The 12,891-nt window shown below is 61.8% G+C and overlaps 1 protein-coding gene across 1 annotated transcript in view; it reads right to left on the bottom strand.

Moving 5' to 3' along the window:
• The window catches only part of OBSCN (obscurin, cytoskeletal calmodulin and titin-interacting RhoGEF), a 159,170-nt gene that overhangs the window by 81,825 nt on the left and 64,454 nt on the right, over positions 1-12,891 (bottom strand). Inside the window, 16 exon segments of the mRNA XM_058554620.1 lie at positions 497-769; positions 1,818-2,084; positions 2,193-2,459; positions 2,547-2,813; positions 2,942-3,211; positions 3,452-3,718; positions 4,429-4,533; positions 4,622-4,783; positions 4,987-5,140; positions 5,251-5,363; positions 5,553-5,819; positions 6,107-6,373; positions 7,214-7,483; positions 7,644-7,910; positions 8,049-8,333; positions 9,702-9,977. Of these exon segments, the coding sequence (XP_058410603.1) occupies positions 497-769; positions 1,818-2,084; positions 2,193-2,459; positions 2,547-2,813; positions 2,942-3,211; positions 3,452-3,718; positions 4,429-4,533; positions 4,622-4,783; positions 4,987-5,140; positions 5,251-5,363; positions 5,553-5,819; positions 6,107-6,373; positions 7,214-7,483; positions 7,644-7,910; positions 8,049-8,333; positions 9,702-9,977 (3,777 nt within the window).

The following is a 12,891-nucleotide window of genomic DNA, read 5'->3' as shown; positions in this document are numbered from 1 at the left end:
CCTCAGAGCCCTGGAATCCAGGAGTGCCCACAGTCACAACGAAGGAAGGGTGTGGGAGAGGGCTATTAGACCACAGAATCTTATGTTCCCAGCATCGCTGGGAGCCCTGCGACTCAAATCGTGGCCACAGGCACAGGCTGGCTGCAAACTGAGCATCATCTGTCTGCACCAGTATTTATGCTGGAAGAAAAGCTCAGAAACGCCCACGGCTATTTCACCTATGGTGTGCCACATGCCCTGGTACTACTGCGGCAATCAGACCACGGGTCAGAGACCAGAAACCCTGCTCCTGTCCAGAGTCTCAGAACCTCGCCCTAGAGAGCGTGCCCCCCTCCTCAGATGACCAGAACACCCAGTGCCCCAACAGGTGCCTCTGGGCCCCACCAGGGGCTGGAGGAGACAGTCCCCAGAAGCGCCCTGGCAGCTGCCCGAGGCCCCGGCCCAGCAGACCCCACTGCAGAGACGCCCCATCCCCGCCCCAGCCAGTGGCGCCCACCTCTGATGATGAGCGAAGCCTTGGAAGTGAGGCTCTGCAGGGAGAAGACCACCTCCCCAGCATCACCCAGCATGGTGTCTCGCACAGCCAGGGTGTACTTGCGGCCCTGGCGTGTGGCCTGGAAGCGGCCAGAGCTGCCCACCGTCTTCCCGCCGACTGTCCACACGGCTGCGTCGCTGGTGTTCTCGTGGGAAAGGACACACTCGAAGCTGCAGCTCTCACCCTCCTGCACCTCCACTGTCTTCAGTCTCTTCGTGATGCCCACATGCAGGTCTGCAGGCCATGGGAGATGGCCGTCACGCCAGCCAGGCCCATGGATGCCTGCTGTCGAGAACACGCCATCGAGCCCACAATGTCCCAGGCCAGATCCCAGGAGAGGCGAGACCAGCTGCAGAGCCTGCGGACCCGCCCTCCCCAGCCCCACTCCCCAGGGGCCCGCTGCCTCTCCCAGAAAACGCCCCCTCACCTCCTGCTGGCTGCACCCTGGTGTTTGGATGGCCAACAGTTGTGAGTTCTGACCAGGGCGGCCGCCTTCCTACCTGCTACAAAGCAACATGCAGAGAACAAGCACTGCCCACGGTTGTCGACAGCTCACACGAGCCAGAAGGGGAAGGACAGGTGCCCGAATGAAGGGGCCATCCAGCCCCAGAACAAACTCACCACATCGCCCTCCCTCTCCCTGTCTCATCTCAAGCCCTAGCCACGCTATCTGGGAACTGACACAGGGTCTCGGAGGAGCAGGCCTGCCGTGCATGAGGGGGAGAACAGGACCATCAGTGCTAAGCCAGGTACAGCGGAGCTCAGGGGTGGCCAGGTGTCCACCCTGTGGCTGGGAAACCAGGCCCAGGCGGGGAGGCACGTCTGAAGGAAACGTGGCCTGCCTACAGTCACCTTCACCAGGCTGCGCCCGTGGCCTGGGAGCCCTTCCCAGGCATCCCCCGCCTGACACCTCCAAGAGGCTCCTCTGATGCCCCTGTGCCTGCCCACGCACATCCCTTGGTGCAGGGCGAACATCTCCCACCTCTGTCTAATCCCTCCCACAGTGGACTCTATCAGGCAGAGCCAGTCCAGGCTCCCAGTCCATCCAGCTTGGCTCCGTCGCCCATCATCCCCTGCCCAACTGCCTGCACCTGGGCCTCCTAGGACCACGTCAAGCCGGCTCCTCCATGAGCCTGCCTGGCGTCTCTGCCTCTCTGGGGTCATCAGATCAGCGCCCCCCTCCCCACCCCTGCCTCAAAGAGGGGGTGGAACCCCGGGGGAGGCGGACCCCGCGCAGCGCCCCGGCCCCGCCCCCTGAAGCCTGCCGGCTGCGGCCACGCACCGTGCACGCTGACGCGCGCCCGGGTCTCGTCCGTGCCCACGTCGCAGGTGTACAGGCCGGCGTCGTCGCGGCGCAGGCCGTGCACCACGAGCCCGCGCGTGCCCGCCGTGCGCAGGAACTCGTACTTGTCGCTGGGGCCCAGTTCCACACCATCCTTGCGCCACACCACGCGGGCCTGGGGGTCCGAGACCTCGCACTGCAGGGCCAGCGTGCCCTGCTCCTCCGCGGACACATCGTCCAGCGCCTTCAGGAACACCACCGGCTTCGCTGCGGGGAGGGTGTTGGCAGGTGAGGGAACGAGCCGCTACCCGGGGCCCAAAGGGAGCCGGGCGCGCGTCCCGGGGAGACCCCATGGACCCCGCAGGGACGCCTCACCTTTGACCTCCAGGCGGGCAGTAGCCGTCACCTTAGGGGAGGAGGCGCACACGGTGCCCGCGTCCCCCCGCCGGACCCGCTTCAGCAGCAGCGTGTGGCGGTGCCCTTCATGGGTGATCTCGTGGAAGCTGTCATTGTACAGGGGCGTCCCGTTGAGCGACCATTCCACCTCCTCGTCCTCGTGGGACAGCTCACAGGAGAAGCAGGCGCGGTCCTCTTCCGTGACCTCCACGTCCTCCAGCGGCTGCATCACTGTCACCTCGCGCGCTGCCGGCACACCGGCCGCTCAGCAGGCACGCCACGGGCGCCTCCCCGAGAGACCCTCCCGGTGGCCCTGGGCCCCTCGCTCCGTACCCTCCACGGTGACCTCGGCGCTGCTCTGGGCGCTGCCGGCCTGGCACCGGTAGACGCCGGCGTCGGCGGGCGTGAGCCGCAGGACGCGCAGCTCTGCCATGTGCCCCGCCAGCCTCATCTTGAACTTGTCGGAAGGCGCCAAGGGCGTGTCCTCTCTGTACCACTGCACGGCCTTGGGGGGCGGCTTGAAGTCGCAGGACAGGACCACTGACTGCAGCTCGCGTCCCGCCTTGGGCTCCAGCGGCCGCGTGAGCACCACAGGGATGTCTGGAGGGCGGCGGAGGCGGGAGGAAGGCAGCGCTGCGGCGAGCCGGCCGGACCGCGGGGCTCGCACGCCGGAGCCCCCGCCCCGCGCCTCCCCATCCGCAGCCGCCCGCCGGGCTGTGCGCGCTCACCTGAGACCACGAGGCGGGCGGTGGAGCGCGACTTGCCGATGGTGAAATGCACCGGCCCGGTCATGGTGGAGCAGGTGCGCCGCAGCGTCAGCCGGTGCACCGTGCCCTCCTGCTCCACGCCCACATCCGCCCCCGCGTGCAGCACCGTCTTCCCCAGGAGCCACTTGGGCGGCCGCACGGAGGGGATGGAAATCTCACACTCGAACCAGGCAGGGGCCGGCTCCATCACGGTCACGTCCTGCAGGCCCCGCACGATGGTGATGGACTGCTCTGTGGGTGAGGGCGCGTCACCGGTGGTCCAGTGGGAGGGCCGCCCCCGCCCCTGCAGGCTCGCCTTCCCTCCTGGGAACAAACCCTGTCCCCGACTCGCGTGCTCGCATCCTCCCCAGCTGCCCCACACGCCCAGTCAGCCCTTCTCAGACTGGCCATTTCCAAGTGCCAGGGCAAACGGTAGAGGCCGTAGCTCCTCCCTGGGCACAGGGGACCGCTGCCCCCCGGCCCTGCGCGCACCTTCCACAAAGAACTGGGCGCTGGTCTTCACGTCGCCGGCGTCACAGGTGTAGGTGTCCTCGTCCTCAGGCTGCACCTCGCTGATGACGAGCTTGCGGTAGAGGCCATCACTGACCATCTCATACTTGGGCCCAGGCCGCAATTCCGCGCTGCCCTTGAACCACTGCACCTGGGCGCTGGCCCGCGACACCTGGCACTCAAGCACGCCGCGGTGCTTCTCCATGGCGATCTTGTCCCGCAGCGGGCGCAGGATGGTCACTGGCAGCTCTGTGGGCGCAGCCAGGTCGGGTGAGGGCCGGCACTCAGCGCTCCCTAACCCCCGGGTCTGGGCACTGTGCCTGTGCGGCATCCAACCAGCCAGGCTGGGCCGCTGCGCTCCAGCCCAACGCCCACCGCAGCCCGCCCGCCGGGGCGAGATGGCTAGGCAGAGGGTCACCCTCGGAGCCGAGATCCTCAGTGTCCAATTGACCACGAGGAAGGTGGGTACACTCGCATGCCTGCCCTTGCCCAATGTGCCAGGCCCCCCATGCACCCATGCCGCCCCCTCCCTCGCCCTGCATCTCCCCCCACATCCTGCCCTCCCCCTGCGAACTCAAGCCCTGCACACCCTCACCCCGCCTGTCCAAAGACCCTCTCTCCGTCGCGCCCTGTCACCACATAGCTTCCCACTCCCTGCCTGCCAGGGCCTCACACCCCTTCTCCCCACCCTTGCTGCAGTCCCAGGAGGAGGAACCCGCTGGTACTGCGTTTTAAAGAAGGGGGGATACCCCAAGCCCTCACAGCCCAAGGCCCCTCTCCCGATCCCCCTTTTACTGCAGAGAAGGTAATGCCCCCTCTCCTTCCTCCTGGGTCACTGTTCTCCTCATCCCCGGGGCACTGGCACCCCAAGCCAGCGAGCCTGTCAGCCCTGTAGGGCCCAGCACACGTGTGTGTGTTCACACACTGCCCAGCCCGTGCCCTCCCTGAGCCAGCCTCACCTTTCACTCGGAGCTGGGCTCGCGATTCTGCATTTTCGGCTACAAATTTGATCTCCCCTGCGTCTTCAGACAGGACTCTCCGGTAGACGAGAGTGTATGTCCTTCCTGGGAACACAGGCCACTCAGTACGTGGGGAGTGGGCGGGAAGGGAAGGCGGAGAGACCCTCCCACGGCCGCCCAGTCGCCGTCGCACCTTCCTGGCGGATGCGAACGTTGTCACTGGGCCGAAGCTTACTGCCCTCCCAGAACCACTGGGCGGGCACCTCGTCGAGGGAGACCTCGCAGGAGAAGGTGGCGCCCTCCTTCTCCATCACCTCGACGTCCTCCAAGGGCCTCACAATCTGGACGTTGCGGCCTGGAGCAGCGAGCAGGCCCTGCCACACCCTGACGCACAGAGCTGCCGCCCGCCGCCCGGCGCCCCAGCTGGCTGAGGGTACAGGAGAGGGAGCGGGGCGGAGCCAGAGGGCCAAGCCCCGCCCCCCCGAGGGGAAGCAGGAGGACCCCGGGCTCTTGCACCTGCCCCGCCCAGGCCGATCCCCCACTCTGCCCGGCCCTCACCTTGCACCTTCAGAGAGGCCGAGCTCTGGGCATCGTGGGCATCACACACATACACGCCCTGGTCCCCAAGCTCGCACCGGTAAATGATGAGACTCCTGCAGGCGCCCTGGGCCGTTATGCCCACCGTCTTGCACACTCGCAGCTCCACGCCGTCCTGTGGAGGGACGATGGTCAGGCGCTGGGGCTGCCCAGCCAGCCCTCCCATTCCTGCCTGCCCACGGTGAGGGGCAGGAGGGGGCAGAGGAGTCCAGGGGACAGAGGCACCTTCAGCCAGCGCACGTCCACGTTGGGGCGCGACAGCTCACACTCCAGGGTCACCTTGTCCTTCTCTGTGGCCACCACGTCCTGCAGTGGGCGGCTGAATCTCACAGGCAGCTCTGGGGATGCAGGAGCGGGAGGTGAGAAGCAGGGACTGAAGATGCCCTGCGGTCAGGTGGTGGTCTGAGCTGGACGGAATCACTCAGCTGGTTCTAGGACTCCACACCCCTGTCTGCACCTGCTCCCTTGGGCCGTCTTGGGGACAGGGGCAATTGCGTTCTGCAGTGGGTCCCGCCCCGCCCACGCACCGGTAACCACGAGCCGCGCTGATGTGTGCACGCCCTCGGCCTTGAAGGCGATGAGGCCGCCGTCCTGCGGCCGCAGCGCCAAGAGCGTGAGGGTGTGGGTGGGGCCGCGCACCGCCAGCTGGCACGTGGGCCCCGGCTGGAGCCGCAGGCCGTCGCGCGTCCAGCTGCCTTCCACGTCGGCGTGCGACAGCTCCACCTCCATGGTGGCGGTGCCCTGCTCTCTCGCCTCCACCGCCTGCAGGCCCCGCACGAGCCGGACCTGGCGCACTGTGGGACAAGCGCGGGGGCTCGTGAGCCACTGCGCCTGCGACACTGGCCCTCGGGCCAGCCACCCCCCACCTCCCCAAGGGGCCTAAGAGCTCAGCGAGGCGTCTGGAGGCCTGCTCCCTCTCCCCTCCGCAGGCCTCCAGACACCTCGCCTGCCCGCCCCTCCCCCCTTCCCGCAGCACCGCCCCGCCTCCAGGACCTGCCCCCGGGGGGAGATCTGCTCCCCTCCCACCTCAACCCCTCCTCCTAGACGCCCAACCCCAGGCCGACCCCGCCCCGCCGCTCACTTTCCACCGTGAGCTTCGCCTGCGTCTTGTCGTCTGGCGTCTCGCAGCCGTAGAAGCCGCGGTCAGCGAAGCCCACGCTGCGGATGACCAAGCGGTGATGCGCGCCCTCGGCGTGGATGGCCAGGTTCTCGCCCGGTGCCAGGGCCGCGGCGTTGCGCGTCCACTTGACGTCCGGCCACGGCCGCGTCAGCTCCACCCCCATAGTCACCGAGCTCCGCTCCTCCACCGTCTGCGGCTCCAGCTTCTTCCTGAACAGCACCGGAGCCTCTGGTCATGGGAAAGAGAGGTCATCGCAGCCACTGCCGCTCTCGGAAAAGCCAGGCGCAGAGCTGCCCCCACCACCTCACATTCCCACTTCAAGCTGGGCAAGGCCCAGGCCATACTCAGGGCCCAGCCGGACACCTGCACAGGTACGATTTTATGGGAGGAAACCGAGGCTGGGGGCGGGGGGGCCTTCTCCTTCCCCAGCCCCCTCCCACCTCCTGCTGCCCTACTCTGAACAATCCTGCCACGTCCCACCCGGTGCCTGGAACTCCAGCAGCATCAGCATGTGGGAGCTGGTGATGCAGGCGGCCTCTGGGCCCACAGACCCGCTGCCTCAGTCTCCGCTTCGCAAGAGCCCGGACGGCGGCAGGCGGCACGGTAAGGACGAGAGGCAAGCTCAGGCGGGCCTCCGGGTCCCGGCTGCGCGGTGATCTCCGCACAAGGTGCCTCGGGCCACACGCTCCCCGGCTCAGGAACTTGCCCTCAGGTATAGTCCCGGCTCTCCCCGACGCAATCTGGCTTCAGCCAACAAAGCGCTCCTGTCTTTCCCTGGCCGCCAACTCCACTCTCTCCCACCTCACCATCCATCCGGCTCTGCACGGGACGTCTCCTCCAGGAAGCCTCTGCCCACTCCCAGACCAGGTGAGCAGTGTAAGAGTTTACTTTCTCCCTTTCAGAGCAGGGGCCTGGCCACTCGGTCCCACCCGAATCTCCTCTGTGCAGCCGACAAACCCCGTGGCCCCTGGGGTCAGCCAGACCAGCTGGACACAGGCTGGTAGCGGCATGCCGCCTTGGAACCAGCCCCCGGGGGGCGGCGCCCTCCCTGCCGCCCCACACGCGCACCTCGGACCCGGAGAGCAGCGGTGGACTTGACGCCCTCGGCCTCCGCGGTGATCTGGCCGGCGTCCTCCAGGACCAGGCTCGAGATGATCAGGCTGTGGCTGCCGCCGCTCTGCGAGATGAGAAACTTCTCGCTGGGCTGCAGCTGGGCGCCGTCCCGGAACCACGTGACCGCCGCGTCACCGGGGGTCACCACGCACTGGAAGGTGGCCTCGAGGCCCTCCTCCGCGACCACGGTGTTCAGACCGGACGTGAACTTGACCTCGCGGGGGACTGCGGACAGGAGCTCCGCTTGAGAGGCAGGCAGGAGGGGCGGCGGCCCCACCCTGCAGACGCCGCGGAAGGACTCCTCCTCCAGGAAGCCGCCCATGAACGCCGGCCCGGCTGCCCACCCGGCCCCGCGCCCCAGCCCGCGCGCCCGGCGGCCCCGTACCGCTGACGGTGAGCCGCGCGCTGGTGCGGTCGTCGCGGCTCTCGCACACGTACTCCCCCGCGTCCTCCGCCCGCAGGCCCGACACGGTGAGTGAGCGCCGGGGCCCCGCGGCCGCCATCTGGAAGCGCTTGCCGGCCCGGAGCTCCGTGCTCCCGCAGCGCCACACCACCTCGGCCTGCGCTGGGCTCAGCTCGCAGGCCAGCGTCACTGTGCCGCCCAGATCCCCGCGCACGGGCTCCAGGGGCCGGCAGAACTTCGCCGCCACCTCTGCGGAAGGGGAGAGGACGTCAGGCGTGGCGCAGGCTGCTCTGTGCTGCCCGGTCGTGCGTCCTGAGACACAGCCTGCCTCTGCTCTGGGACGCCGCAGACACGGAGTTCCCAGAGGACCGCCCCCGCCCCGCTGACCTTCCACCTGCACCGGGAAGTCTTGCCCCTCGGCGCCCACGCGGCAGCTGTAGACGGCGCTGTCCATGGTCTGTGCGCCGCGCACGGTCAGTGTGTGGGTGTCCCCCAAGCTGGCCGTCTCGTGCCGCTTGCTGCGGCGAATCTCCACGCCATCCTTGAACCACGTCACTGTGGCCACAGAGGGTGTGACCAGAGTGGCCGTCAGGACGATATCCTCATGTTCCCTGACCACCAGAGGCTCCCTGCGGCCGGGTCTCTCCATGGCTGGTCGCTCAGGCTCCGGCTCTGTGGGAGGGGCGGGGGGGTCAGTGGGCAAGAGAGCAGAGACCCTGGCATCCCTGGCCTGGGCCCCGCAGCCGTGCCGGGCTACATGGCTGGGAGAAGACCTGAAATGGAATCATCCCAAGCTCCCATTGCTCTGTGACACCAGCCCTGTCCAGCCCTGTCCAGCTCTTGGCCACTGGCTCTCCACTGAGCAAGCCTGAGAGTAAACAGAGCAGAGCCACACACCGCGTAATGGCACCATCCAGGCTCCCAGGGCCGATGCAAGGCAGCCAGGCGGAGCCCCCGGGCCACAGGCCTGAGGGCCGCAAGCTCTGTCCCAGCCAAGAGCCAAGAGTGCGAGACCACTGTCCTCCAGGGAAGCACGGGCCCCATGCGCAGACACTGCAGGGAGAACGGGGGCATCCTGGGGGCTGGGCCAGCATTCCAGAAGGTCCGTGGGCAAAGGGCCACAAGGGGAGGCAGGCGAGGGCAGCCTGGGTGGTGGGGCCTCAGGGGGCAAACGGAGAGGTGCAAAACCTCAGCGCCTCCAGCAGCCAAGCCTGGACAGAGCCTGAGGCCGAGAGGGGAGGGCAAGGCCCTGGGAGGGGGTTCAGGAGGGTCCTTGTGAGGTCTGTCCCAGGAGAACACATGGAACGACCACACTGGCTGCAAGATGGGGAACAGGTGAGTGAGGGCCACAGCTGGGGACAGGGGTAGCATCCGCCAGCTCAGGATGGTGAAGCCCGGCAACGTCTTCTGCTGCTGGAAGGGGTGGGAGGGGGTGAGGGGCAGGCGCAGGCAGTACACTGACCTGGCGCAGGCCCAGGCCACAATGGGCATCTGAGCAGAGAGTCTGGGCCACAGGGCTGACCTCAGGATAGCTGGATGGTCAGGACCCCAAGGCCAGAGAGAGGGACCCCACCCCATCCTTGCTGAGGGCAAGGGCGCCCAAGGCCAGGGGCCTCTTGGGTGAGGTTCCCCAGAGCAGAGCTGGGCTCCCAGCTGCCCAGAGGGAATTAAAATAGGAAAGTGTCCACTCCAGGCCCCAGACAGAGAACAGCCATTTCCACAGACCTCAGGCCTGAGCAGCCTGCAGAAGCCTAAGGAAGGCTCAGAGGCAGGTCTCATGCTGGGGAAGGTAGGAATGTGGAGAAGAGGTCCAGGAACTTGGGCCAGCAGACGTCAAAAACGTCATGGACTAGGGGCTGTTGTGAGTGACCTCAGACTCAAGCAGCTCAGAGTGGACTGGGCCCTGGGGCTGGGGACGTCAGCAGAGAACTGGCACAGGACAGCCGCCCACATGAGGCAGTGACAAGCCTTGCAGACAGATGACCACGTGCGTGATTGGTCAGGTGTTCATGCGCCAGCACCCTACAAGCCTTGACCCACCTGTGACGTCCAGGCGGAAGCAGACCTTCTGGCCCCCGGCCTCGCAGCTGTACTCCCCGGCGTCCGCCTGCCCCGCCTGCTGCACCACCAGCCGCCTGCTGCAGCCCTTGGCCTCCACGCGCACTCTCGAGCTCGCGCTCAGCTTCTTCCCGTCCTTGAAACACGTCACCTCCGTCTGGCCCTGGGCCACCTCGCAGCTCAGCGTGGCGCTGGCCCCCGCCTCGGCCTGCACCTCCCTGCGCGCCGGCTGCTCCTTGGCAAACACCACCGTGGGCTCTGGGGACAGGAGGGACACGGGGTCAGAGACACCATCTAAGTCGGGGAGGCAGCACTGGGGAGAGAAGGCCTGGATGGGGGAGGCAGGAGGAGGGGAAACTTCTCCAGGCTCTGCACCAGCTGTGTGGCCTGGAGAAGCCCCACCGCCTTCTCAGCAACAAGTGACACCATTCATCTGAACGTTGCACCACGGCTCCACGTGGCTGTTCCAGGTGGGGACGTTGTGAAAGACTCCTGTGCACACACTCCTCTAGGAAGGAACTGCGGGGCCATGAGGTGCACAGTCCCCAACCTCCTAGATGATGGGGAGTCTTTTCCACACGACTGTGCAGGGAGCATTCTCACTTGCAATGCATGACAATTTTGAGGCTCCACACTCTCGTCTGCTCTTAGCGTTGTCACCTGCGGCATCTGGTGGGCGTGCCTGTTTCCCTCTCTGGCTTTCTTTTTCATTATCTGATGATTAATGAAGTTGAGCACCTTTCCCAATTCCTGGGTTGGCCATTACTGTTGGCTCTTCTGTGGTGACGCTATTCAGATCTTCTGTCCAATTATCCACAGTATTGCCTTTTTTTTCTTTTTTCATTTTAAGGTGCTCTTCATATACTTAAATGTTAGTGAATGACAACCACGTATTCTGTGAGCATATTCCCCACCTGTGTGACTTACATTTCACTCTCTTGTGGTGTCTTCTGGAGAATCAAAGTTTTCAGTTTTAATATAGTCAAATCTGTCTAGGTTGTTCCATTGTGGTTAGGGCATTTGTGTGCCTTTCAAGAAATCTATTCTTACCCCAAGTCTTTAAATAACACATGTTAGCATCTCAGGGTCTTATGGTTTTACCTCTACATAGAGGCCTCTAACCCACCAGGAGCTGACTGTGTGTATGGTGTGAATTACCAGTACAATTTAATTTTTTCCTTATGGTTAAATGGTCCAAGCACTATTTATGGAAACACCATCCTTTCTCTACTTCCTGCACAGACACTGCAGTAAAAGGGGGAGGGAGGTGGGTGGGAGCCCATTTATGCAAGGATCTGTCTCTGAGCTCATTATTCTGTTCCTTTGACCTGACGACTGTCCCTGCATTGAGATTCTCTGTCTCAATTACCGAAGCTTTACGATAATTCTTGACATCTGGTACAGCAAACGCTCACACTGCTTTTCTTCGAGAGAAAAGTGTGTTGGCTGAACTCAGCCTTTGGAATCTGCTTGTTATTCTTCAATCCCCCTAAAAAACATTTGTTGTGATTTTGATTGTTAACGAACATCTTAGATTCTTTCATGGATTTCCATCCATCTATCTAGCTCTCTTGACGGTCTCTCAGAAATGTTTAATAATCCCCCACCGAGCCTCTAAGCACCTTTTATAAGGCTTGGAATTAGAAAATGATTCTTCTGGGCCGGCCCCGTGGCTTAGCGGTTAAGTGCGTGTGCTCCGCTGCTGGCGGCCCCGGTTTGGATCCCGGGCACGCACCAACGCACCGCTTCTCCAGCCACGCTGAGGCCGCGTCCCACATGCAGCAACTAGAAGGATGTGCAGCTATGACATGAAACTATCTGCTGGGGCTTTGGGGGAAAAAAATAAATAAATAAAAATTAAAAAATAAGAAAATGATTCTTCTGATGTTATTGTAACTCTTTTAAAATTTCGTTTTCCAAGCGTTTGTTGCAAGTATATAGATAGACAAGTATTTCCCTTTTTTCCACACTGTAATCTTTCTCAACAATCTTACTTACTGTAATAATTTATCTTTTGGATTTTCTGAATTAATATTCACATCATCAGTGAATTCTACTTTTATTTTTTCCAAATCTTACGCCTTGTACTTTATTTTCCTCCTTACTCTACTGTACAGTGTTGGACAGAAGTGATTACGGTGGCTTCCTTGTCTTGTTCTCTATGTAAAAGCGTTCAAGGTTCACTTTAAGTATGACATTATTCGTGTCTCCTGCAGCACCAGTTGTCAAATTAAAGAAGAACACTTTTACATTGTTCAGAATTTTACAGCATGATTTGATGTTAATTTTTATCAAATATTTTTCCTGAATTTATGATGTTAAATTTTAATCAAATAATTTTATTCTGTATTAATTGAGAAATCACATCATTTTTCATGAAATCTGTTAATGTCAAGCTTTATATTGATCTAATGTTTTTAACGGTAAACCAAACTTGCAGTCCTGGACTATGACTTCCCTCACAGTGTAGCATCCTCTTGATATGCTGTTGAATTCACTTCGCTAACGTCTTATCTGTGATTTTCTCCTTGATATCCATCATAGATTGGTCTCTAATTTAATTCTTCCTACTTCTCTTGTCAGACTTTGATGTCCATGTCACATTATCTACATAAAACGAGTTACGGAGCGTATCTCCTATTTCTGTTCTACCACAATCTCCGTGAGCATGGATTAATTGTTCCCCAGAATATTAAGAGAGTTTACCAGAGAACTATTGGGCTTAGAAGATTTTTTATTATTGGTTCCATTTATTTAAAAGTCATAGGACTATCCGAATTTTCTATACCTTCTTGTGTCAATTTTCATACAGTTTACTAGGAATTAGACAAATTGTCACAACTTTTCAAACTTACTGCCATAAAATATTTTGTCATCTTCTCTTAAACTAACATTTCACAAAGATATCTGGGCAGATTTTCGGTATCTAAACACACCCACAAATCATTATGTTCTGATACAACACCAAACTGTTATGTGTTGGCACCTAGGAGTCAATCTGGGATGGCAGCCACCCCTATCTGTCATCAAGCCTCTCTTACAGGGGCCGGCACGGTGGCATAGCAGTTAAGTTCGCACATTCCACTTTCGCAGCCCAGGGTTCGCTGGTTCGGATCCTGGGCGCAGACCTACTTACTGCTCGTCAAGCCATGCTGAGGCGGCATCCCACATA

Source organism: Diceros bicornis, chromosome 1 (genome assembly GCF_020826845.1).
Source record: "Diceros bicornis minor isolate mBicDic1 chromosome 1, mDicBic1.mat.cur, whole genome shotgun sequence".
NCBI classification, from domain to species: Eukaryota; Metazoa; Chordata; class Mammalia; order Perissodactyla; family Rhinocerotidae; genus Diceros; species Diceros bicornis.
This window is presented reverse-complemented; position numbering and strand designations above follow the sequence as displayed.